Source organism: Apodemus sylvaticus, chromosome 1, assembly GCF_947179515.1.
Source record: "Apodemus sylvaticus chromosome 1, mApoSyl1.1, whole genome shotgun sequence".
NCBI classification, from domain to species: domain Eukaryota; kingdom Metazoa; phylum Chordata; class Mammalia; order Rodentia; family Muridae; genus Apodemus; species Apodemus sylvaticus.
Window position 1 is genome coordinate 109,492,424 of NC_067472.1, and position 27,661 is coordinate 109,520,084.

Consider the following 27,661-nt stretch of genomic DNA (forward strand, 5'->3'; position numbering starts at 1 on the left):
CACTGAGCTTCTCATTCCTAAAGCTCATCAGGTTCAAGGCCTAAGTTAGCTGTCACATGGTCCTTGCCATCCTCAAGACACCAGCTTGCAGCCCCTCTCCTACACATCCCTTTCTGGTCTTACTTTCTTCCCCCTTCTCTTTGTCCTAAGGCTCCAACTTTATTTTTGTCTTGATTATTCAATTAATTGACTTTAACTGTGAATCTACTCAAATTTTTTTGTTGTTGTTATTGGAGTGGGAAAGCATGAATGAGTCAGTTCATCAATTAAAAGATCTCTAATTTAAAGATTGCAAAGTGACACCCCTCCGGATAAAGAGGACCATCTAGGTCACACTGCTGTGAGTTGTCCAAGATGGGTCTGTATGAAGCTGATCCTGGCTGTTTACAACCTTGGCTCCCCTCAGTCCCAGACAGATCCTTTTAAGTCCTGTCTCCCTTCTCCATGCTGTTTGCAACACCTCCAGATTTAGTTTCACTCTGAATTTCATTAGTGTCCCATTTGCCTCTTCTTCCTGGGCTCTGAGGCAGGTGGTGAGCAGGAGGGGCCTAGCTGATAACCCAGAGCCCCAGAGCTCCCCAGTGCCCGACTCCAGGCAAAGAGGACATTAAAAAAAAAAAAGAAGAAAAAAAAAAAACGAGAAGGCAAGAGGCTCTGGGCTGAAGCCACAGATAAAGTTCCCCTCAGTCCTGATGAAGCCAACAGGCAGTAACCAGGTCTTCCCAGTTTGGCAGACTCAAAGACCAGGACCTGAGGATAGATGGGACGATGCCTGTGTGATGTGTCACAGGAAGCTCAGCCTCTTGGGCTGGCAGAGAGAAGGACAGAGGACAGAAGAATGGGGTATGCTGGCTTGAGGCCGCAGAGTTGGTCAAGTTCTGCTGAGACTGGCCTGTTGGGAAGTGAACAACTGTGGAAACTGTTGACCAATCAGTTGCTTGTTCAATCACTCATTCTATCTTCACTGCATCATTCACTCACTCATTCATTCATTCATTCATTCACTCTGTCTTCACTGCATCATTCACCCATTCATTCACTCTCTGTCTTTACTGCATTTTTCTTGGCATGAAGGCATTTCAGAGAACTATAAAGAAGGAAGTACATGCTCTCCTGGAGATCAGATGCTAATGGGAGACTTATGAAAATGAATAAACTTAAGTTGGAAAAAGTAATGTACCAGGTGGAGATAAATGTTCCCCTAGAAGAAAGACCTGTGCTGGGAGGAGCGGTCTTTCCCACTGGGTGGTAGGGTAGGGAAGGCTTTGCCCTTCCACATAGTCCTCATCGACCCCTGGCTTTACAGCTACTGAAGCTGCTAGCATGCTTCAACTGAAGGCATCTCACCTTCATGGGCCAGTGCACAGGTACAATGACTTTTACTTCTTTTTGTTCCCTGGGCCAGAAGTAGTTTCTCAGGGTTATGGGAAAGCTAATGTTCAATGCTCCAAAGCAGGAACATTTCTGTGCTTCAGGGAACCTGAGAGGTGAGAGGCACGAGAGACTGGAGCCTAGAGACCTGGGTGCAAAGAGAACCCAAGGGAGTAGGAGGGCCTTTATAGAGGCTGTTGTTGTTGTTGGTTTCCTCTTTCTTTCTTTGTTTCTTTGTTTCTTTCTTTGTTTCTTTGTTTCTTTGTTTCTTTCTTTGTTTCTTTGTTTGTTTGTTTGTTTGTTTCTTTCTTTCTTTCTTTCTTTCTTTCTTTCTTTCTTTCTCTCTTTCTGTTTTGTTTTGATCTACAATGTATAGTGTGCAGGGCTGAGGTGGTGGATGACGGAGCTGGAAAGGCCAGGAAGAGTGTTCCTGACAAAGCTCGCTGATGTCAAGGTTTATGTGTGACCCCAGCTTCAGAGCCCTCAACCAAATGCTTTTGAAGGATGTCTTCCTTCCTTCCCTTCATACAGATGAGCTCAGCAGGCCTTGCTCCAGGCCCAGCTCTGTGGGTGGCCTCATGATGGGCATGAGCAATTCAGTCTCCCCCTGTCAGAACTGAAGTCAGTGTCTCCAGGGTGCAGCACGCTATATTGGGCATATCGAGGAAGCAGGGAAGGAAAGCCCTCACCGGAGAAGACTTCTAGGGAGATCAAGGGACCACACTTCTAGGGTTTAGATGGAGTGGGAGAGATTCAGTTGCTGTTCTACTGGAACCCAAGCCATTATTGCACGAGAGCTTTAGATGAGGATGAGGCACTGATGTGTTTCCTCCTACCTGCGTCAGACACTCAGTTTACTTATCTTAAAAATGGGGCCATGAAAACTAGCTCATGGGTAAGGTGAGTTAAATGAGATGCGTAGGGCTGGAGAGAGCTCTCAGTAGTTAAGAGCGCTGACTGTTCTTCTGAAGGTCACGAGTTCAAATCCCAGCAACCACATGATGGCTCAAAACAATCTGTAATGAGTTCTGATGCCCTCTTCTGGGGTGTCTGAAGACAGTTACAATGTACTTACACATAATAAATAAATAAATATTTTTTTAAGTGAGATGTGTAAATCAGGATTCTATACATGTGATCTCATTTTCACTGTCCTTCCAGGCAAAAGTTAAAACTTTCAGTGCCTCTTTGAGAACCATTTATCAAGGCAGAGGATTGCTGTCCCATGCTTATACCTCAGCCACCCCAGTTTAGTCACTCCCTGGGTTAGGATGACTATTCCATATTTCCTTGTTGCTTGGCTACATGAATGTTGCAGGCAAAGGTTATGCAATATCCAAACCACAGCGTTTTGTATTTAGGGGCCCTATGGCAGTACAGTGAATGCCTCTGAGTCTCCCAATTGCTGGCCTGTAAGATGGAAGTCGTTAGATAATCCAGAAAATGTGATTAGGACTCATTCATTATCAGCTTGTCCTAGATGTCAGGAAGAGAGACTGTGATCTAGGAGGCTGGGTGTGTCACTTCTGACCCAGAGTACTTAATAGCCAATACCTTCCAGCTGTAAGTACTGCGGCGGTTACCAAGGCAGCCATGTGTTCCAGGGAATGTGCAGGGCTCTCTACCAGACCACATAAGCCTTTATTTTGAGTAATAGCTCAGTCTGTTTAACTGCTGGAGTTGATTCATGTCTCTAGCAGTACAGAGTCCAATAGAGCCCGTATGTCACCTTATGGGACTGCTTGAAGAATAAGAATCAGAACTTGATATAAGCGATATGCAGTGTCTCTCTAATGAAGAACGTGCTCTGCTGTGCTCCCTCCTGCCTCTGCAGCCTCCTTCATTGGGCTCTGCCTCCATGTTTGATGCTGTCCTACTCACCTCCAGCTCGAAACATCATGGCACTTTCCCCACTCGGCCTGGCCTTATCCCCACCGGGCTGCATTTCCTACCCACTTTATATTTCGATGTTGCATGGCAGGATGAAGAAAGCCTTTCAGAGAGTCTTGGACCCTTTCGGACACTATTGCTCTCCCACTATTGCTCTCTTCCCATGCTCAACTATGACTCTGGCATCACCACTAGCTCCAGAACACACACCCTGGTCTTCCGAATGTAAAAGTGAGCTCTGATCTACCACAGCCTTTGTTGTCCCGGACAGGCCTGGACAGTACCCACTTGCTGCCAGCACCACCATCATTCCAGTTGAATGCCCAACCCCACCTACCCTGCCCTCTTCATCAGGCTTGCAGTGTGACACGTGAGGAAGGGGCCAGGCACATCAGCCTAGCAACAATTCTACCATCTGTTCACCAGGCAAATGAAGTAGGTGCCGCATCTCCTAGCAGCCTCCCTTGTCACTGTCGCTTGATCTCCTGCACTTCCTACACAGCGTGACAAGTATATGCATTTCCAATCCTAAATTGTGTTTCTCATGAGGCCCCAGGCTTAAAGGTGATGACTGGACATTGGAGATGACAGGGACTGACCTGGCTCCATGTCAGCACTCTGGGGAGAGCTGGTGTCCGCGGGCCCTGCAGCCCCCTCTCCAAGGCCATCGGATCCCAGAGGACAGGGTAGTACGCTTTCTGTTAAGGAAGAGAAGAGGAGGCAATAAGCATGATTGGTCTCTAATGCTTTCTTTCATACTTGTCCCCAGAACCCTTTGCAAATGTTTGCCAGTTGGGGCATGGGCTTCTAACTCTGAAGACCTTGAATAAAGTCATCTCCATTGCTTTCCATGGCTCCTGGGAGAGCTTTGCTCTGTGCTGCATTTATCTTGCTATGAGTTTAGTCACCTTGTCTTACAGTCAAGCCTTGTCTTCCCTGCATGTACGTTTTCTTGTAGACCCAAACTCTCCAGGGCAGAGGCTATATGGCTGGTCTCTGCAGCACACCTGCCCAGTGTAAGGCTTGAAGCACAAGAGCAATTGTTTGATGGACAGAGAGGATTGATCCTGTGCTCTGTGATGAGCAGAAAGCACACAGTGTGGGGCTGAACCCCAAAGGTACCAGCCTTGTGACAGTGCACTCAGTGGCCTGCCAGGAAAATAAGCGAGGCACCTTGGCTCTTTGAACCTTGGCACTTGGCTTAGGAAATGGATCTGCTTCACTGGGATGTCCCATGTAGACTTCAGAGTCACTTGGGCAGAGTCACATGGTTCTCCCATGAGCGAACTGTGCTCCGGCCCTTTGTCAAATCACCTTCCCTTTCTTAGTCTCAGTTAGATCACTGGAAAAGAGAAAACTCTGAACTGAGCAGCATCTGAAATTCTTTCTTGTCCTAGAATTCAAAGACTATGAATTTGACTCACAGCACCACTGGTATCCTTACACAATAAATTGTCAAATGAGTGCAAGAAATTACACCCCATTAGTAAAGAAGGGAGGGGCTACAAGGTTTTACGTCATTTGTCTTGGGTGATTTCAGCAAAAGGAAATGGAATCTGAACATAGAACCTCGAAAACTGCAGGTCCAAGCACCATAACAGACATACCTTCTGCATAAAGAGCTTACAGGCAAAGATCTGGGTGACAAGACACTTAATTTATCTGAGTTTTGTTCTCAAGCCATTATTTGAGAAGTTCCCTGGATACATATTTGCCAAATATACCTTTGAACCCAGCTAAGAAGTCATTATCTCTTATAAAGTGAGGAATTACTGGTAATTCCCATTAAAAACAAAAATCTCGCAAGTGTGAAAATTTACTAACTCTCCCTGTGCCTCGGATGTTTCTCTACTGTAAATTTCAACTTCTCTAAGGAGAGAGTAGCTACCAGACAGGAGCACTTCCAGGCTCTGCCCAAGTGCAGGGACTCCCATTCTCCCACAGCCAAACTCCACTGACCTCATGAACTACTACAGAATAATGAAAAGAAATCTGGAAAAAAATAAAAAAAACAAAAACAAAAACATAAAACCACCACCAAAACCAACAAAAAAACCTTCTTCTAAATTAAATTAGAGGGCTGAGGAGATGGCCCAGTCCTGAAAGCATTTTCCCAATAGCCTGAAAAATTCAGTTTGGATCTCTAGAGACTGTCTGTCTGTCTGTCTGTCTCCCTTCCTCCTGCCCTCTTTCTTTGCCTGCCTACAAACAAACACCCCCCCCCACACACACACACACAGGTCTGGCATCATGTTTCTACAATCCCAGCAGCGGTGAGTTTGGAGGCAGAGACAGGCCAGCCCTGGAAGTTGGCTGGCTTAACCAACTTGGTGAGAAGTTCCAGGCCAGTGAGAAACCACGACCCAAACATAAAGTGGAAGGTAGCTGAGACGCAACAACCAAGGCTGACTTCTGATCTTTACACACATGTGCATTTGTACACCTGCACACATATGAACACTATCACAAGAAACACCGCGTGCGCGCGCACACACACACACACACACACACACACACACACACACACACGACGATAAAGCTGATCTACTAAGTTAAAATATGACTCTCATTTTATGCCTCTCAAACGGCTCTAGGACTTTGTCCTTTCCTTTCAGTTCCTGTAACAACCACCATGACCAAAAGCAACTTGGGGAGGAAAAGGTTCATCTCATCTTATAGCTTACAATCCAACACTGAAGGAAGCCAAGACAGGAACTCAGGCCAGAAACCTGGTAGCAGGAACTGAAGGATAAGCCATAGAAACTTGCTCAGCTTGATTTCTGATCCAGCCCAGAGGTAGCACTGCTCACAGTGGGATATGCCCACTTAGCTCAATCACTAATGGAGAAATTGCCCCATAAACATGCTCATAAGCCAATCTGATGGAGGCAATTCTTCAATGTCCATCTTCCTGGGTGACTCTAACCTGTTAAGCTGACCGAAACTAACCAGCAAAGACTCAACTCCTATTCACAAGATCTTTATCATGAGAATATCATCCCCTGAGAATTCTAAGAGATTAGCAACTTGCCTTGCTCCACTCTACCCATGGGTGAGGTCACGTATGCCTGGTGTGAGTGTCAGGACCTATCCCGAATTACCTGTGGCTTTTAGGCTCTAGATCTGTTGAGTTTGTTCCTAAAGATCTTGCTGGCATACTCGTCACATTCACTGATACGGGCGGATGATGAGACTGAACGCTTGTCCAGGTTATCAGATTCCACTGAGCCCACAAAGGCTGTAGACCAAAGCCATGTGACAGCCTCACAACTGGTAAAGCCGCAGAACTGCCCTGTCTGTTCCTTTCCAGCCTTCACCATGGCTAAGGCAGCAGGGAGGACAACCTCTTTTATTACTGTATTCTCAGTTTTCAGTCCACATCACAATGACTGTTCATGAAACCAAAATATTCAAGCTTGTTTGAATGCTAGTTTGCTTTCTACTGCTGGGATAAACACCATGACCAAAACTAAGTTGGGGAGGAAAGGGTTTATTTCCATTTACAAAAAATAGTCTGTCACGAAGGAAGTCAGAGCAGAGGCTGAAGGCAGGAATCTGGAGGCAGGAAGTGAGGCTGAGACTAAGGGTGAGCGCTATGTACTGGAATGCTCATCTGGCTTCCTTAAACAATCCAGGAGCCAGGCCAGGAGTGCTTTATGTCCTCCTATATCATTAATAATCAAAACTATACCCCACAAAATTGCCTAGGGACCAATTTTATGGAGGTCTTATCTCCATGAAGAGTCTCTTTTCCTAGATATGTCTAAGTTTGGGTCAAAGTGACAAAAACCAACCAGCACACATGAATGGCTGAAAAAGTAATAGCATTCCATTGAAGGGAGGTCTAGTTAGGAATGGATTTCATTCATTCATTCATTCATTCATTCAATGAACCTGATGCTGGGTGGGTAAACTGAGGACAAAAATCTTGACTCTAGAAACTTCATAGGCAAAGAAAAAGTTTGACCACAAAAAATTAATGATATTCCTGCAATTTCTTAAGAATTATAGATAAACCATAAGTGAAAACAGGAATTAGAGAGTCTCCTTGGCTGACAAACTAGGGGCAGGTAATTTAATAGAGCATGTGCTATGGAAACTCAGTCTTACCCCAGGGGACAGGCTACAGCATAGGGAGAGATAGGGTTCTCCAAGCAAGGGAGAGAGGAAAGGGCAAACACATGCACTCATCCTGCACTGCGGCTCTATACAGAGTAGCAGACATTGTAACACAGGATCTGAGAGCTTCAACGGGCAGGGTCCCAAGGACCATGTCAGATCTGCAAGCACTGCTTAGTGATAGGAGGCCAAGAGGGCTTTTGTGAAGGGGGTGATTTTATTGGAGATAAGCTACAGACAGGTGAAGAGTCTGAAGAGGAGGCAGTCAGGACAGGCAGCTCCTGGCTATCTGCTAGGCATTTGGCTGACTGTTAGGCATGCTGATCTCTGTGAGTCTTCTAAGTAGCTGTAAGAAGCAAGGATTATCCTCTCTGCCTTGCTGGTGAGGGAGGGAAGCTGTGGGGGCTCTGGGTTGCTTTCCCCAAATCCTCAGCTAGCCAGCAGTGGAGACACGCTCTCAGCCCTGTTTGTTCCTTTGTGAGTGTGCGTGGAAGCATGTTCTGACTGTGTACACAACGTGTCCACCTAACACCCCAGCTTCTGCTCCTCTGTGCCGTCTTGCATGCCCCGGGATGTTTGTGGCTCCATATCTCAGGGGCCATCCTGACAGAGAGCACTTGGCTCTCTTGCTGTTAGTCTCTTCCCTAAAGGACGATAGACCAAAAGGAAAAACTGTCCCTCGGTCCCAAATGACAGCCACCGCCATTATTCATACCATGGGGGGAGGGGAGCAGCGTCCTCTCAGTCAAAGAGCTCTTACTTTCCTCCCTCGCATCTCAGCTAAAGCTGAGATCACTGAAGCAGTGGGCTCTGTTGTGCACACTGAGACCCAAGTGTGAGGCAGAATAATTCACGAGGGCATCAGTACGTCCTTGCTCATGGATGAACTAAATCACTATTTTGGCCCAAAGCATTGGATCCACTCGTCATTGGTCTGAAATGTCTGAACTATGAGACAAAGGGAGTCAACTTTCTCTGACTTTCCTTGACTTTCTCTGGTATTTTGTCACAGTGACAGAACAGATGCTCCGAGTGCCTGGGGAGTCCTCCAGGCAATCCTCCCTGAACAGTGAGCTCATCCCTGAGTCCACCTGGAGCACCACCAGCTCTCTGGCCTGCAGCCAATCTCCTAGCTTCTTACATATCCTCCTTAAATGGAGGTGGAAATAATGAGGGCCACAGAATAACAATAGACAGCGCAAGAACTCCTCTGGTTTATCTATTTACCTGTTTATTTATTTTTAGAGAAAGGCCCCTATTGTATAGTTTAGGCTGGCCTCAGGCACTAGGGTGCTCTTCTTATCTTTTAATGCACAACATTCTGGGCATTGCTAGCACCTCAGTGAGGACGGTGTAGTAGTGAATATTAATTAAATCTGACAGGATCTAGAATGAGCTAGGATATAATTCATTGGATACACCTGTAAGGGGTTTTCTAGACTGCACTGATTCGTGTGGTTGAACCCACCTTAATTGTGGGCAGCACCATTGTCTTAGTCAGGGTTTCTATTCCTGCACAAACATCATGACCAAGAAGCAAGTTGGGGAGGAAACGGTTTATTCAGCTTATACTTTCCACATTGCTGTTCATCACCAAAGGAAGACAGGTCTGGAACTCAAGCAGGCCAGGAAGCAGGAGCTGATGCAGAGGCCATGGAGGGATGTTTCTTACTGGCTTGCTTCCCTTGGCTTGCTCAGTTTGCTCTCTTTTAGAACTCAAAACTACCAACCCAGGGATGGCACCACCCACAGGGGGCCCTCCCTTCTTGATCACCAACCAAGAAAATGCCGTATAGCTGGATCTCACGGAGGCACTTCCACAACTGAAGCTCCATTCTCTGTGATCACTCCCGCCTGTGTCAAGTTGACATAAAACCGACCGTGCAGCCATTCTGTGGGCTGGGGTCACAGAGTGAATACAAGGGAGAGAGCAGGTTGAGCATCTGTACTCTCTCCCCTTCCCGGCAGCTGCCCCCAGGCTCCTGCCCCCATGCCTTCCTAACGATGGACCATTCCCTCACACCATAAACCACACAAGTGCTTCCTTGATGGAGATGCTTCTGTTGGGGATTAGGTCATGGCCGTGACTTAAGATAACTGAGTTTCTCCCCAGCTGAAGCAATGGGTGTGTGGAGGAAGAAAGTTCTGCAGCCATACCGAGATGTTCAGTTATGGCCTCACCTGCACGAGCCCTGCATTTGTTTAGCTTTTTTGTCTTTTCTTTCCTGTGGTGTGGATGCTCCTCGGCAATAGCCATCATTTCTGGATTCCGAGCTTCTCTCTGCATCCTCCTTCCATATTAGCTGCCTTATTCCTGAGGTTCAAACAAGCCAGAGAATCTTTAGCCCTTACGAGATTTCCTATCACCAGCCTGTTTTGAAGAGGGATGTAGATCTTCCAGAACACAGGAGATGCTCCAGAAAACCAGCTCATTATTGTCTAAGTCATTAGTTCAAAATATTTCACCTTGTTGCTGAGCTGAGAGCTTTGGTTTCTAATCCAAGCCAATTACAGATGCCGTCCCATTTGATAACCTCTTAATATTGCCAGTTCTCCAAGTTCTTTGCCTAGAATCAGACCGGATTGAGAGGAGAGGAGCCCGTAAGGCCTAACAGGGGAAGCACGAAGCCTCCAAACTAGATCTAAACACTCTTCTGAGCATGTGGGTCAGGCCAGCCCAGGGAAGCGTCAGGATAAATGCTCAGTAAAACTCCTCTTCCTCTGTCTCTGTAAGAAAACAGGCTCGTTAAATTTTCAAGTCAACAGAAGAAGAGAAGGCATACTACATGCTCGAGTTCACTTGTAGTACTGACCTTTAAAGCCTATCTTTCTAGACTAAGCAGAGCAGATTATATCATTCTTGTTATGGTAACTGCAGTTGATGGTGATTCAATGTTCAGATCCGAGAGTAAACAGACACAACCATATATAAATTCACAGACAGATTCTCTCTCAAAACCAGAATGACACCTTCTCCAAAGACTATAGCAGTGATGTGATCCAAGCTGTCTTGTCCTGCTTGGGGCAGGTCCAGGTAAGAGCCCTGGGCTTGCTTATACCCCTCCTCTGTCACCTGACTTCCTCTCTGTCATCAGCCTCGAATGTCAGCCATCTCAGATGCTCCAACATTTTCCTGTGGGCGAGCACTTATATATTTTAAATGCATGGGGTCCCAGGGTAGGGATAATAAAGGCAGCAGATAGCTTATAAAATCTCCCTATGAATTTATTTTATTATTTTATGGCCCCATTTTCTTTAATTTTGTTATATATGTCTGTGCATATATATTTTCCTAAATACATATGTAGTTCTCAGCTCAATGAATATTTAACTGGATGTCCTCATTTGTGAGGGAATGAGAGGCTTTTATGCAGGGCCTCTGTGGGAAAAACCAGCAGTGGAAAGAAGGTTAAATCTCGCCGGCCATTTTCTTGCCCAGGGATAGTAGCTGATTTTTCTCTTCTATTTCCTTACTGGTGGTTCTGACATTTATGCATGGCTGGTTCACAAAGTCAGCCATGGCACGACATGAATTGCAAGAGTTCCCAGAGGTTTTCTGGCCAAATCCAACTCTTGTGTGTGTGTGTGTGTGTGTGTGTGTGTGTGTGTCTGTAATGGCTGAGAAGAAGGGTTATTGCAGGGTTCCAAAAGAGAGAAGGCCAGCTATGTGTCCTTTACAGCAGATATACTATAATCCAAGTCCTAGTAGGAAATAGGCCTTTTTATTGCTAATCAAAATAGAACTATATCTTCTAGGTAAACTGGTGTCCTTAGAAAGAGGGGTACACAAGTCAGACGGATATGTACATGGTTATGATAACATACCTATGGCAATGGGACTTATGCCATCACAGGTCAAGACATTTCCATAAGTCAGGAGAGAAGCTTGAACAGGTCATTCTCTGTTCCAGCATCTTCAGGGAAGCCTAGTTCTGCTGTCACTTTGACCTGGGACTTATTGTCTCCATGACTGTGAGTAAACAAACTCCTGTTGCTTGTCCTATTCCTATATATGGTTTAGTACAGCAGCCCTCAGAAACTCACACAATGAGCGTAAGAGTTAATCTTGATATCAACGTGACAGGGTTTAGAATCACCATGGAGACCTCTGAGCATGTCTGTGAGAGAGTGTCTGGACTGAGTTAGCTGAGGTAGAAAGACACTTTCTAAATGTGGGCAATAGCATCCCGTGGGCTCAAACCTCCGATTGCATAAAGGGAGAAAGTGTCCTGAGCACCCTCATTCCTCTCTCAGCTTCAGGCTATTGACATAGTGCAGCCAGATGCCTCACGTCCCCACCACCTTGCCTTTCCTGCCATGATGTGAGATATCAGTGGTTCTCAACCATGGGTCGAAACCCCTATGGGGTCATATATCAAATATCCTGTATATCAGATATTTATACCACAATTCATAAAGGTAGCAAATTACAGCTAGGAAGTAACAACAAGATAATATTATGTTTGGGGATCACCACAATGTGATATGCACTGTATAAAGGGTTGCATCATTAAGAAGGTTGAAAACCACTGAACTATATGCTCTAACTGTGAGCAAAAATTAAATCTTCTCTACTTAAGTTGCTTTTATCATGTATTTTATCATGGAAATATTGAACGTCTGCAGGAGAGAAAGAAGCACACAGCTTGTGAGAACCAGACCAGAGCTGCCCACAGCATAGGACAAACCCTGCAGGACAAGTCCTTCATCCTAAATCTACTGTACTTTGGCCTTGTCTCCAGCTGGGTCAGCTAACTCTTTCTTGGGTTCTTTGAGACAGTGGGGAGTCACATTGTTCTAAGTACAATGGAATAGGTCTCAGTTAATACTGCTGTTGATACTTAATAATTACCATTGATATTAAAGTTAAGTAAGAGTGACACAAGCGATTCCACCTGATGCTGACTCTATCAAGATGGAGACAGAAGCCCACTGGATCCTGCTGCTGTAAATGCTGTCCTACAATCCACTCTTCTCTCTGCTTCCTTTAATCCACCTAAAAGCCAGAATAAAATTGGAAAGAATTTTCTTCTGCCAAGTTATGCTTTTTTTCTCAATCCAAACACAATTGTGTGCCTGGGTCCTTGCTATGCCCCAAAGCAAAACAAAAAAGGCACAAAGCCTTTCTCAGGTTTCACATTTCCTTGGCTGCAGCAACTAACGGAGCTTCATTTCTTCCTCTGTTCTGTCTTCAGATTTTTTCTTTTCTCATCCAGCTCTTGTCTGTCCAGAGCTCTTGTGCCAGCAGTAAGGGCTCTCGGCGAGCAGAGGAGAGAAACGCTCTCACAAAGCTGAAAGAGTGGAACTGATTACCCTTCTTGGACAAGAAGCGAAACCCCTCATGCAGTTCACTAGTTTTCCCCAATAGCTCCCGAACAGGGTTCTTGGCAGCGTATTGTGCCTGGTTAGTGGGGTCTGAGTGATGAGTGTAATCTTGTACATCAAAAGATAATTGTTAAAAGTCTAGCTTAACTCTGGAGGATGCCATGGTGGTAGAGGACAAACAGAACCATTATACCTGGAAGAGTTCATGACAGAAAAAGAGGCACGATCCTCTCGAAAGGAGTTGGGACAGCAGCTACATACAGGAGCCAGAATTATTGACTCCAGTATGTGTCAGAGTTCATTGTCCGCTCCCAAGAGTAAAGGGAAATCCTGATCTTCAGTCTTTCTACTCAGGAGATTGCATAGGAACAGGAGGCCTTTATCAGAAGGCAGCCACCCTGATCAGAGAAATCAGAAAAGAGCAGGTTTCAGGAATAAGCACTGGACAAGCCAATGGGTACATCTGAGAAGTCTGAACAGACACTGTGACTACATGACTATTGGCTCCTGGTTCATTTCCCATACTGCTATTCTCTGCCCTGCTCTATTAGAGGGAGAATTGGTTTTCTCAATCTCCCTGAGTTCACTGGATCCTGGGCAGGTTTGACTAATAAAAGTCCCTGCACAGCCAGGGTCTCTTGCTTCATCTCTTGCTTCATCTTCCTCTCTTGCTTCATCTTAGATAGCATGTCCAGCAGTGGCCACATACCCTCCTTGTCTTGGGGCAGGAGATGCACTTTGCTAAGTGGTTCTAGCCCCTCATGATTGTTGCTTACTGTTCCCTCCGCATCGTCCTTCTAGCCTAGAAGTGAGAGGGATTGCCTGCTGCAGCTGATCCCTGGACTGTTTCTTAGCCATTTCCTCAATTTTGCAATGAATTTCCTGTATTAGATTCCCTTGGCTGAAACACCTGGGATGGTTTCTGTTTTCCTGCCTGGACTTGAGCTGATGAAGGTCTGGGGGACATGTGCAGGTGGCAGTGCTGCTTGGGAACTCTCAGGGCAAGATTGCACCAATGCTCACCCACCAAGGTCAGGGTTTGGGCTGAGCTAGCGAGCTCACTGTGGGCCTGGGTGGGAGGCAATGGGCAGTAGCTGAGGCGTGCAGGGGGCGAGTGTGTGTGTGTGTGTGTGTGTGTGTGGTCTGTCTGTCTGTCTCTGTCTGTGCGGTGGTGGGGGGCGGAGACAGAGACTGAGACAGAAACAGAGTTAAATGTGACTCTGGTAAATGAACAAATGAACATTGGGAAAGTCAACCATCTATCGAGCCACTGAATGCCCGTAAGTTCCACCATGACAGGCAAACTCTTGAGGGAGGTCAGGGTGTCCTGCTTTAGTTCAGGGGGGCCCGGAGTTTAACAAAACCAATGACAGTCCAGGAAAGACAGAATTCAGCAGAAATGGTATGATGGCATGACCACTGAGAGACAGTACAGTCTTTGTTAGTTAAAAAAAAAAGAAAGAAAGAAAAAGAAAAGAGCACTTAAATGTATTTTTTAAAGTATGTATAAACAAACAGACACCAGCTGGAACTGAAGGGTAAAAAACCAAACCAAACCTAACCAAGTCAAAAATTACAAAACACAACAAACAAGAAAACTAGAAACAAGGCATAAAAGCCCAGCCACCTCTCCACATGAGCCAGTGCCCTGGGTGGCAGGTTCACCGCAGAGGCCGGCTCCTCACCATGAGCGAGGCTCTGGGATCTGGGGACAAATTTGCTTTCTACTCTGCTCAAGCCTTGGTCACAGGTGGCCTTTTATTGACGGATCCAAGTGTGTGGGGGCGATGTCCTCCATTGGAAGAGAAAGGGCCACCAGGTGTGGGACATCAGGACTGTTAACGAACAGTCACAATGCACAGTCACCTCCCTGGAAACCAGCCCCAGGGAGGAAGCCGAGGCTGAGACTTCCTCTCCAGCTCGGGCTCCTTCCCCACCTGCTCAGCCCCCCAGGCCCACCCAGGTGGACACCTGCTAGCTATCTTAGACAAACAGAAAACAGCCAGAGGAAAGACCAAGACAGGAGAGAAAGAGCTCTTCCTGAAGATAGGAAAAACAAGGAAAACCAGGAGGGAGGGTGTATTTTACATATCTCCCCCTTTACTTTTTGAAAACATTATCATATATATTATATTTTACATGTTTTACATGTTTAACATCACACATGTCCCATGCTTAAAAGAATTTCTAAAGCTATGGATTTCAAAAATACTGTGCAGACAGTACAGAGAATTCCCCCATGCCCTGCAATGAATTTTCCTAATATTAACCTTTTGCTACAATGCTGCAGTTGTTACAGATGATGAACCAAAACGGAAATTATTTTAACTAACACCTATAGCTTATTCAGCTTCCCAGGGTTTATATCTAATGCCTCCTTCTCATCCTGGATCCCAGCGATGATGCCTAATTCAATTTAGTTGAATTTAGTTCCTCTTGGTTGGGCTAGTTCTTCAGATGCTCTGTGATAGTCTGGAGAACAACAAAAAGGTCATTTCGGGATACTTCCACTCTAATGATTAATGTTGATTAGCAACTTGATAGGCTCTAGAATCACTTAAGAAACCTCTGAGCATGTCTGGGAGAGAGAGTCTAGATAGAATTACTGAAATGGCAAGGCTCAGCTTCAATGAAATAAACTCCATTACATATGGTGGGGTCCTAGACTGAATAAAAAGAAGAACATGAACCACCACCAGTTTTCATCATATTTTCCTGTATATGCCTCACTTTATAGCCATCACACTATAGGGAATTCCATATTCCTATGCCTTCCTCATCATGGTAGAATGAGTCCCCTCCAGCTGATAGAAACTCTTCTTTTCTTAAGTTATAGTCTGTCTGTGCTGAATAGTTTGTCAACTTGACGCAAGCTAAAGTCATCTGAAAGGAAGGAACCTCATTTGAAAAAATACCTCCATAAGATCGGTCTGTTAGCAAGCCTGTAGGGCATTTTATTACTTAGTGACTGATGGGGGAGTGCTCAGTCCATTGTGGGTGGTGCCACCCATGTGCTGTTTGTCCTGGTCCTGGTGGTCCTGGTGGTCATTCTACAAGAAAACAGGCTAAGCAAGCCATGGAGAGCAAGCCAACAAGCAGCATTCCCCATATGGCTCTGCATCAATTCCTACCCTGTTTGAATTCCCACCCTCACTGCTTTTGATGAACTGTTATTTGGAACTGTGTTTTAAATAAACCCTTTCCTCCCCCAAGTTGCTTTGGTTATGGTGTTTTATCATAGCAATACTAGCCCTAACTAGGATACCTCACAGCAGCAAGAAAGCAGTAACTAACTCACCCACTATTGGACTCCATTGGGATGTTCTTTGGGGCTAGAAGATCAGGAAGGGTGCCTTACTCTTACATATGCTCTTATGTGTCTTAATGGTACTTACTATAGAAGTATGTCCGAACCCTTGCTGAGGTCACTGGCTAATATCCCTGACTCACAGAAATGGTTTGCACGTGGTCACCAAAGCACATGGTTCTGGTGTTCTTGCCCCTGGGGATGTCACCAAACTCTCACAGTCTGCTCACAATCCACATCTGCTACACAGAGTCTTGACTTTTTCGCCACCTTTTTCTCTAGCCTTGCTACATCTTTCAGACATTGACCCCTATGCTTTTACCCTTTCCTTTACCAAACACGCCATCCTCCTGCTGACTGCCTGGAGCTCCCATTGACAGATATAGAATAGCACAACCCCTCATCTTGGGAGTAGAACTTAATCCCAGTTTCTCTGTGCGTGGAGGGTTCTTCTCTAATCCTGAGACTCTGACTGCCATCCCAAGTCCAGTGCCTGGACCACAATGGTTATTAATTTTTCTTGGTCTTCCCTGCTGTGAATTTCCTGATTGGGGTCTGTCATGTTTACTGGGATGTTGGGGGTTGGTCTGGGGCTGCTTGAATTTATAGGCTCTATTCTGTACTCCAAGAGGAGCAAATTCCCAGCCTTTGCTGTGCAAACCTTACTCCCCAATTTAAAACCATGGATTAAAAAAATGGCTACAACTAATTACTGGGTAGAATAGAAGGAGGTAGAGTTTGAGTTACCAGTCTGGGGGGTCACAGGTAGGGACTGCAAGGGGAAAGAGTGAGAGACGGGGAGAGGGAGAGAGGAGAAGGAGAGGGAGAGGGTAAGGGAGAGGGAGAGGGAGAGGGAGAGGGAGAGGGAGAGGGAGAGAGAGAGAGGGAGGGAGAGGGAGAGAGAGAGAGAGAGAGAGAGAGAGAGAGAGAGAGAGAGAGAGAGCAGAGGAGGAGAAGATGAAGAAAGCAAGAGGACTCCATTAGTTATGATGGACCAGCCGCACATGCCCAAGTAAAATCCTTGTCTAGGACACCAGACTGCTGGAGCAGAGTAACACAGGAACACACAAACAACAAGCATTTGGGGAACACAGTTGTGGAATTAGACAGGCTCACATTAGAGAATTAGATTAGGGGTCATCCCCCAGTAACCACGCAGAGCCTGATAAAGAAATCAGAGTTTGAGTCTCATTCATTAGAGGCTAGATGCGGTTAAGCATAATTCATATTATTTTACACTGGGACATTAGATAGTAACTGATTCTTAGTGTCTGTTGAATGAATGCATGAGCTTCTGATGCATTTCCCACATTTTTTAGAGTGGTCTGGACTTTCATGTTTCCTCAGCTGGATAATGAAGCTCTGGAAAAGAACAGATCCTGCTTAGGAAAAGAAGCCAATTGCAAAGCTTGCCAGTGAAGTCACTTCTTGCAGATTTTCCAGAACATGCTAGATATCATCAATTGCTCTTCTCCCCTTCTATTTTTTTTTTGGACATGACCTTGGTCTCCCTGTAGGAGCATCCATATGTGAGACTGTCACCAGATATTTAATCTAGCAGCTTCTAGATGGTCGGGAGAGCGTTTTTCCTTCTAGAGCTGAGTTTAGGACCAAAACACTGCTCACTTGCATGGCTAGATAGTAGGAACTTGTTAAGACAATACCAATAGCAGTTCTGACATCAGAGGGGAAGGTCTGGCCTTTGCCTGACTGGTAGGGAACAGAGCCAAGCCCCTGAGCCCCATTTTCCACACCAGATACTGTAGGAAGATAACCCTCTACTCCTGTGCCAGGGGGCTGCTGAGAAGACCTAGGGATCCAAGCACAACAGCACATGTTTCACAGGGAAGCCCAACCAAAGAGGAAAGGACTTTTGGGTCCTCATCAGCAACACAATGACCCCCCCTCATTCATGTTTTCTGATCCTATGACATTTGATTAAGGAAAAAGTGCTCAGTAGGTGGAGAAGGGAGGAGCTCCGTCAAGATCAAGGAGAGCTTTTAACACAAGTGGCTGCCCTTTTAACTAAGAGCAAAACACACGTGCAGAAGCCGGTGGTTCGATGACATAAAGAGCACAGGATTTGCCTTTGGAACAATTCTGTGGCCCCTTTCAACCTGCTCCACTCACCCAGCTTGCTGGGGCAGGAAGAGCACGTGTTGCCCGAGGAGACTTACTTCCAGCATTCGGTGAACATTGTGCCACACTCATGATACAACGTAATGTGTGTGGAAATTAACTGCACTCTGAAATTCTGTACAACACAGAACAAAGAAAATAAGTCAAAAGGACATCGGATTGAAAAACCAGTATCTGTCGGATGTAACGCAGATTAAGGTTAATGCCCACTCAGCAAAGATCCGATGAAAACGGTGAGGTGAATAAATAAGTTGGGCAGGAGGCCAACTGCACAACAAGTATGTTGAGTGGGTAAACAAGTGGGGGAAATGCTCAGTTTTTCTACTAATCAAATAAATGAAAATCAAGGCAAAGCAAAATATCATTATATCTAAATTAGTCATCTAAATTTGAATTTAACTTCAAATGGCTTCAGATTCATAGGAAAGTGACAATCTATTTGGAGGAAGCTAGTTAAAAAGCATACTTATAAAAAAAAAGCATACTTATTGGCCACCTTCTGTATACTCCCCTTATCAGATATACTGAATGCATGAATAGAACTCCAAAAAGAAGCTGGAGAGAGAACCTAAGGTAGAAGGTGAGAAGATAGAGCTGGGGGTAGACTCTTCCTTCTCATGAAGAACCCTTTGCAGATGACAGATGACTCCCACCCTGAGCCCAGGCTCCAAAATACAAGGCCACCATCTGCACTCAGAAAGGACAGCTGGAGGGCTTTCCCTTTTTCCTCTAGTCGACTGTAAGAGCAGAAGGTGACAGCTGGCCTGTTGATGATCTACAAGTTCCTGGCTCTCAGCATCCACAGGAGACAGAGGTGGCTCATGTGCATCCCATATGACCCTCTCTTCACATACTGACTGACCCAGCTCCAGAGAGGAGTGCCAGCATTCCCGATATACAGTGTTGGCCACAGAGAGTCTAAAGATGGATTTCTCTGAGTGAGATTCAGGTCTCCTGTGAGTAGCAGTACCTAGGAGAATAAAATTGTTGATCAAATGAAAGTCAGTCATCCAGAAACTAAGCTTGATCAGTTGATCTGATTGAAGGGTAGAACCTGGAGACCAGATTCCAGGAGGTTTAATAAGACCAGGGAGCCAGAAATGGAAAGTTCTCTCTCTGTCTTAGGTGTTTCCTCCCATAGTCTACAGGTTACTACTCTAGCCCTGTAGAAAAGGACACTTCTCAGTTTGGTTTCAGTTCTTGTGTGACCCCTGCCCCCAACCAAATATTGGTAGCTGCCCAAAAAATGTAGAGCTAGCAAAGCTCTGTAAGTTCACAGTGGCCTAGACAGCAAACCATTTCCCCCAGAAGAGGCTGCCAGGCAGAATGGGGCCTGTTCATTAGCTGCCCTACACCTGTAGCCATATTTGGTGTTCTGTCTCTACAACATGGAGACTGGACTTCTTACTGAATTTTGTATCCATCTCAAATCTGTCATGAACTCTACCTCGTAGTAGATATTTATACCTTGTAATTAAGTCTTAGGTGAATGGAAGATTGAACAACTGGCTGCCTGGATACAATGAAATGTTTACAAGGTTCAACCCTCAACTCTATGATAGACATGAGTAAAAGAAGCAACAAAGATGACCCAAGAGAGACCTGTGTAAGGGGATAGATGACAGCAGAAGCAGGGGCTTGGGGAAGGCAGGTGTGATGGCAAGTATCGGTGTCAACCTGCCTACATCTGGAATTAACTAAAACCCTAGCAGTTGGGTACACTTGTGAGGAACTGTTTTCTTAATTAAATCATTTGAAGTGGGAAGGGCCACTTTTACTCCAGATCTTTTGAGTTGGGAAGATCCATCTTTAATCTGGGCCATCCCTTCTGGTGATAGACTATATAAAGGATACAGAAGAAGGATGCTTTTGCTCTTTGCCTGTTTGTCCTTTCTCTGGCTGGCAAACTCATTCCTTTGCTGGCTTTAGAGCCAACCTCTTCAGGATTTCAGCACTGGAGAATATACTGACTAAGGACCAGTTGAGACATCCAACCTTGTGGATTAAACAACTACTGGATTCTTGGATTTTCCATTGGTAGACAGACATTCTTGAACTAGCTGGACCATAGCCTGTATACCGCTGTAATAAATTTCCTTCAAAGAAACACACACACACACACACACACACTTTATTACTTCTGTTCCTATAAAGAACTCTGACTAATACAGAAGGGTTATAGCCACACTAGAACATGGACTTGTCAGGACTGATAAATGATAGTAGGACAGGCTGAGAGATTGGACAAGGAGGCAGTTTCCCCATTTTAGACAGTGCAGAAAGTACCGTTGCTTGGCAAGGCATAGATCCAATTGTGCCACTTCATATTGATGGCAGTATGACTGAAGAAAGGAGATTGTGAGCTGGGCTTTGTCAGAAAGGAAGCAAGCCTGTCAGCTCTGCCCAGGACATGCTCTTACCCCATTTCCAGCTTTCAGATCCTTGACCATCAGGAAGCACAAGAAGACCAAAGCTAGGGCTGACCTGAGCAGAGTAAAAGGAAGTTCCTTCTGTCTCAGCTAGGCCCTGAGGCCTTTGAGTGAGTAGGCCAGAAGAAGCTCTGATCCTTGAACTCCCCTCCTGTATGACATCACCAGGGAGAGCCTACTTCATTTCTGTAATAAAATGGGACCCAACTTAAGCTGCAAAATGTAGTGCAAAGAGCACACTGGAGTTAGACAGGCCTGGTCCAATCCAAGGTCTGCAGTTCATTAACAAGCACGCCAAAGTGAGAGCCTTCCTTTCTTCTGTCTCCTCATCTGTTAATGAGGGCAATAACAGTCACTCTTCAGGGTAAATGTCAACTTAAACAAGCTCGTGCAGGCCTAGAAGTCTCTCTCTCCTTAGATGTTCCTACAAAACATCTAGTTCATCCTTTAAGCAATATGGAAAAATTGCTATAAAAATGTCTACCATGTATTTATTAATTATTTCTATGTGCTTGATACCCTGAAAAAAAGAGGAGGATGAGGATGCGGGTGAAGAAGAGACTCAGATATCTCTCTGGACTTGAAGGGGAACATCCAATGCTATCCACACTCATTCCCTAGTTGGTGTGCACATATTATGCCCAAGCGTCATAGTTTGCCCTTCTGGCTGTTTTATTTCTACACTAGTTTGCATCATGCCCATGTACTTTGACACATAGTATCGTATTTAGATTGAGGGGGGAACACATGGTGGAGGCCCTCATGTGTCTCCTCCCCATGTTGCAGAGCACACCTTGCCTGGGTGTTCTCGGAGACTCCTTTCTGCTTTCTCATTTGAACAGTTAATGGGTTTCACCCTCTTAAGTGACACCTGCTGGAAATGTAATTGTGCACATAATTGCTGTGTGGGAATGGAGGCTTGCTTATTTCCCAAAGCTTGTGCTTCCCTTAGGAAACAGTGGGCCTGCTTCCTGCCTCCCTGCTGGTGGAGCATGTGGTTGGCTTTCCCTGATCTAGTCTGGGCAGCTGGCCAGGAGGACTGGCTAGGCAAGATAGCAGCACTTGCTGTAACTTTGAGATTTCTAGAGATAAGATTGGGGAGATAGCTCACTGGATGAAGCACTTGCTGCACAAGCACAGGGGCCTGAGTTTAGATCCTCAACAGTCATATAAAATCTGGATGCAGCACGCACGTCTGTTAGCCCGTAGCTGGGAGCGGTGGTGGAGACGGGCTGATTCCTGGGGCTCGTTAACTAGCCAGCCTAGCCAAACTGATGAGTTCCAGGTGCTGTGAGAGACGCTGGAGAGCAATCGAGGAAGGCACCTGACAGTGATCTCTGGCCTACACACTCACACATGAGCACACACAGGAGGAGGAATATACACACAAGTATGCATACACAAACACACATCACATATACATATACTTTATAGAAGCAGGAGGTTCATCGAAATCATGGAGTTATCATAACACCAAGAAGAAATGGAAGCTCTAGACAATGTTCCCGATTATCATTTTAGCTTAACACCTGAAGCCAAAGTGTATCTTCTGTAAAGGACAATGTGAGGAACATGGAACATGAGGGGCTGAGGGCAGTCAGAGCTCCTGCTGCTCTTTTCTCTGGTCATGTCACCGGGCTTATGGTAGGGACCTGTGGTGTTGAGGCTGGTAGCCTTGTGATCAGTGACCAGTGGCATTGGCCATGGCTATGACTTACCCAGGGGAGCTCAGGTATGGAAGGGCAAAGAAGACAGAACAGAGCCCTGGGAGTGGAGGCTGGGGAAAGCAGTCTTAATGGCAGCCTCTACACAGATACAGATGCATAAACGTGAATATGAATGAATATGCAAATATGAAAATACATATTAGAATGGTAAGTTAAATAACCTGCTTGTGGATCTTGGGAAATGACCTCTGGCCAGTTGTCTCCATCCAGACTTCCCCACACTTTCATTTAGCTTGTAGAGATTGGTCTAAATTTCAAGGTAAGAATTAAGACTTCTTATAAGAATGAGTCAGGCAAGATATCATATACATGTAGCCCTAGCACTTAGGAGAAAGAGGCAAAAGGACCTTGAGTTCAAGGCCATTCTGCACTAACAGTGAAGTTCAAGCTAGCCTTGGATATAAAGCAACACTTTGTTTCTGCCTCCCCCACCCCAGCCCAGGGAAAATCCCAAAACAGAAAGAACAAAATGTGTTAGATGTCTTGTTTTTTCTTCTAAAAGCTGAACTTGATTACCTGTTCGCATCACTGCCAGGATCCCTAATGTCCCCAGGTCCACACCCATCTCTGTATGTCACTGAACACAGGGGAGGAAGCTGCTGATGTTGTTCTAAGTCAACAATCTTCTGAGAGCATCTGCAATTCACTTTGGGGTAACCTGCCCTTGTGAAAGAATGCTTGGGGCTCCTGGCATTCAGATCCCTGCTTGCTACTCTCGGAGTATGAATCTGGGCTATGATACTCCTACAACCCTTCTATTGCCTGATAACATGGCGGAATAAAGGCCGTAGTAACTAACACTTTCACAGCTTGGTGCTGGAGCTCTACAAGCAAGGGGAAGGTCACCTGGTAACTGTGGAAAACCTTCAACAGCTTTTTGAAGTTGTCTGCCCTCCACTAAGTGTTGCGAGTGCAATCTTCACTCCAGCTAATGCCCAGCTCTTCCCACTTGACAGTCATGCCTCTGTAACCTAAGTCACTCTTAAATGGACTCTTCCCACTGCTTGCATCTTTGAAGTTTTTGTTTGCTCGTGCTGTGAGTTCCTCCCTGATAATTAACTCTTGGGTGTCATTTGTGTCCTCTTCACCATATCCCTGTCCAACAGCTGGTGAGTCCTGGAGTGCAACTTGACAGTAGGACTTGGCCACTGAACGTTCATCTCATGTCCTCATTTGTAGTAGACATCACTTACTCTTTCCACATTCACCTCCATTTCCTCTGTGTTCCGAACAGTCTGGACAGAGGGAAACCACAGATCCCTTCCCTCCCACCAGATAGCTCAGGATAGATGCTGTCACTATAGATGGATATTGTACTCAGGGACCTTCCCTCCAGCACACTGGTAGAAATGACCACTTATCTGAACAGTGTTGAAACTTCACGGTTTGGGTTCTACAATTTAAATGTAAAAGACTTAGGACAAGACGGATTCTGTGCCATTCCGGGGGGCTTCTCTGTCCTGTGGTAGCCAATCTTTGGCCCTGGCATTCCTTGAAAGTGGGCAAGTTGAAACAAACAAAACCAAACCAAACAAAATAAAATAAGACAACCCACAAAGAGCCAACCAATGAGATGGCTCAGTAGACAGAGACATTTGCTGCCAAGTATGATGAACTTAGTTTGATCCCCAGGACCTACAAGGCAGAAGGAGAGAAGTGATTCCCACAGGTTTTTCTCTGGTCTACAAATGCATACTATGCCACAAGTGCCCCCTCCCACATACATACATTATACATACATATATATATATATATATATATATAGTTAAAGAAATACACTAACAAATAAAAATATTTTAAGTGTTTTTATTTTAAGAAAATGGGTAGGTATCCTAATAGTTTTCTTTAAATTCCTTTCTGTTTAAACTAGCCAGAACTAGATTGAATCATGTCTCACCCTCTCACAGGCTACATACAAGTGGAGATTCTTGCATCTTTGTCTTCCCTATACCCAAATCACAATCTTGTGCTTTACAGCCCCCTCCCTCCGAGACTGGATGGAGGTGCAGAGCCAAGCATCTCTGTAGGGGCCTCCACCCCGACTGGGAGGTGCAGCTGTTGCCTTGCAAAGGACTCAAGAGATCAGATCACCTGGTTTATTAACATTGTGGATAAGTAAACATTAATTTTGATGGGCTGGGCTGTGAGGATTTCTTATCAGAAATGTGAAAAGACTGTTGTATGGACAAATTAAAATGTGTTTTGTTGGTGTAGAGGCTTATTTGTTTGCTTCCTGCTTGGCTGGCTCTCTGCTGTGTTCCAAATAGCTGAGGGACATCCAGATAATCAAAGCTTGCTCACCATACATACTGTTAGCAACTCCTTTCAGACCCTTCCTGTCCAGATGTATAAAGAGAATAGCAAAAGGAAATAAATCCAAGCCTGCCCAGCTACACCCGCTACTCCGCCAAGTCTCTGCAGTTCTGAATCATCAAACCTTGCATTTCTCATTAACTGCCCCTCATATGCAGCATTTTCAATTAAGTTGGGAGCAGTGCTACACTAATTATGTTATGATATTAGTCCCTGCAGATTAATATGCAGCTAACAGTTTAGGAGTGCCGTCTGGATTGGATTGTTCAGCCTACTTGCAAACACTTCCTGGAAGTCTGTCCCTGGACTGGGACTGGACATAAATGCCTAGTTTTATGAATTGACTTGACTGATCTATTGGATACCTAGTTAGGTGGTTCTGGGGGGTGTAGGCAAAGGTGTTTGTGGAAGAGACTCCGTAGATTGAGTCAAGATGGAACACTTGGTATGAATGGGTATTGGCCAATCCTTGGATGCGTGGAGCTTGAGCTGGGAGAACCATCTTCTTTGGCTGCTGGCCACTAATCTCTTCTGGGAGGTGCATGCTGTGAGTTCATAGGCCTTTGGGCTTGACTGGTGTCAACACTACTGGTTTCTCTGTGCCTGCTGGCAGCTGCTGAGACTTTTCAACTTCCATAATTACATGAGTAATCTCTTTATACTTCTCTTCCTTTAATCTACTAGCCTCTTGGTTCTGAGTCTCTGTAGAGCCCCATCTAATGCAGACATCTTCAGTTAGGAGCTGTCTGGTGGTCCATGGGGTTCTAGCCTCCTGTCTGTGTGGCAGTTATACCTCCACTAGGACCTGATCCCACTGAGCCATAAGGTCGTGTTTTGTGTTTCCACTGCAATCCACACAACCCTGTGCTCATAGGAAGTGCTCAGTTAACACTTCCCCAGCAGACCTGCCTTGAAAAGTCCCACTGAAAAGCTACAACAGAATGTCTTTCAGGGTCTGCTTTCCATAAAATGAAAAAAAGAAAGAAAAATATATGGCTCTGTTCCATGAATAATACAACCAGAGAAGGGGAAGGAAATCATATTTGCTGTTGCAAGTTCTGAATCAGACACTTTCAAAATACACAGGCTCATTTCATGTAACCAAGTATCATTTGAGGGAGATGCTGCTGTCCTGCGCAGATGCAGATAGACGTGGGTGCAGTGACTTGCACCCGTATGCTTGCCAGCACACCTGGTATCAATTAATGTTGCTGAAAGGGTGCACAGGAAGGAGTTAGACATCTCAGAGTTTCTGTGTTCAAGACAGACAAAGAAAGCAAATGCCATTTGACAGTACCAAATGCAATAGCTTGTCACTGACACCCACTTAGCAGGTACGGTTCCTGTGGACCTTTCTAAGTGCTTTGCATCCCTTCTGAGCTAAGCATCCTTACCTTGATCCTTAAGAATGAAGAAACTGAACCTCGTGGTTCCCGAGGAATTAAGCGAGTGGGCTAGGCTCTGAGCTAAGGAATCCCATTGACTATGACTAAGTCTCTTCATGGCTCTCAATTTCTCACTTTGTAAATGTAAGAGTGTGTGACTAGTGCAGGGAGCATATGAGCAGTGCAAATGATATCACAGGGCAGTTGTCAAAGGCACGTCAGACACGAGGCTGTATCAGATGCAGAAAGCTATGGTAGCCAAGCTCTCTGAGAGAGGACTGCTCAGCCCTGTCTCTGCCGTGGTGGACTTTGGCTGAGGCACACACACTCTGGATTGCCTTTGCACAGTTTCTTCGTCTTTAAGATGGAGATAAAAGTAAAGCCCATCTCATGGGGTTGCTTTGAGGACCATATTGGACACATAACCAAGAAGTAAGCATGGGGTTTGAAATGCTCAACACTTCCCTGTCATGGATGTCATCCAAATGTTGCAAGTCACTTAAAAGTCCATGTCTGAAGAGTGAGACATCTAATAAAACGTCATCATAGTTGTCGGTAGCATGGCTGATAGTCCAATCCACCTAAGGCAGCCATGCCAGAAATCTCCCAGCATTACAGATTTACGATAACTGTTTCCTGGACTGGATTTCTATGGGAATGCAGATTCAAAGAGAAAAAGTCATACACAGGACTAGAAAGGGGCAAATGGAAACTTGTCTCCACACAAGCTAGAGCCGGCTCTGGCCTTCTCTCATCTGGTGTTGAGTTCTGTAAACCTGGAGCTTTTTCAAAATAATCCCATTGTGTGCGTGTGTGTGTGTGTGTGTGTGTGTGTGTGTGTGTGTGTGTGAGAGAGAGGGGGGGGGGAGGGGAGGGGGAGAGAGAGAGAAGGGGGAGGGGGAGAGAGAGATACAGAGATAGATTAATTTTATTGAAGCAAAGCAATTTGTACATGTTTGAAACTGTACATCATCATTCATTTCTTTTGAGTGAAAACTGAATAAACAAACAAACAAACAAACAAAACTGAATGAAATCACAGTAGAGAATGTCAATTCCAGTTAAAGTCCTCCAACTTCTGCTGATTCTCCCATTGAGGGGCAGGGTCCAAGTCATTATTAGGAGAGAATTTTACTTTAAAAGTGTCATCTTGCAATGCAAGGGTGTCCATTACATAAGACAATTAAACATGGGAAGGAGAAGTCTTTATAAAGACTTATGGCTACTGGACCCATCCAAGCATCTCCAGTCCATTTGTTGCTGACCTTTATATTGCATGCTGTTTCTCTTTTTTGTCTTTCCTTTTGTCTGTCTCTTATTGTCACTAAAGAAGAAAAAGTAGGCTGTTGCATAGTCATAAATGCTAACTGTCCATATTTACACAGAGATACAGTGCAGTCTTTGAGTCCAGTATATACAAAGAAATGTGGAAAAGCTAAAGTTCTATGCACCAGTACCCAGGGGCCCACAGTATTCCAGCCTCCTTACACAGAGCACAATGATGGTGTTGATTACATAGTTTTGTCGAGACAAAAGGGTTCCTAATATTTCTACTCAGGGTAAGTTGAGCAATGTGCCCTGCGAATATAGGATCTTTCTCCTTTCGAGTCTTTCTAATTTTTCTTGAGTCAATTTGCAGTTTACATTTCTGAGAAA

The 27,661-nt window shown here is 45.2% G+C and overlaps 1 protein-coding gene across 1 annotated transcript in view; it reads right to left on the reverse strand.

The window, feature by feature from the left end:
* The window catches only part of Tenm4 (teneurin transmembrane protein 4), a 561,145-nt gene that overhangs the window by 475,231 nt on the left and 58,253 nt on the right, over window positions 1–27,661 (reverse strand). The window contains 1 exon segment of the mRNA XM_052158525.1: window positions 3,861–3,959. Within this exon segment, the coding sequence (XP_052014485.1) occupies window positions 3,861–3,870 (10 nt within the window). The 5' untranslated portion in view covers window positions 3,871–3,959.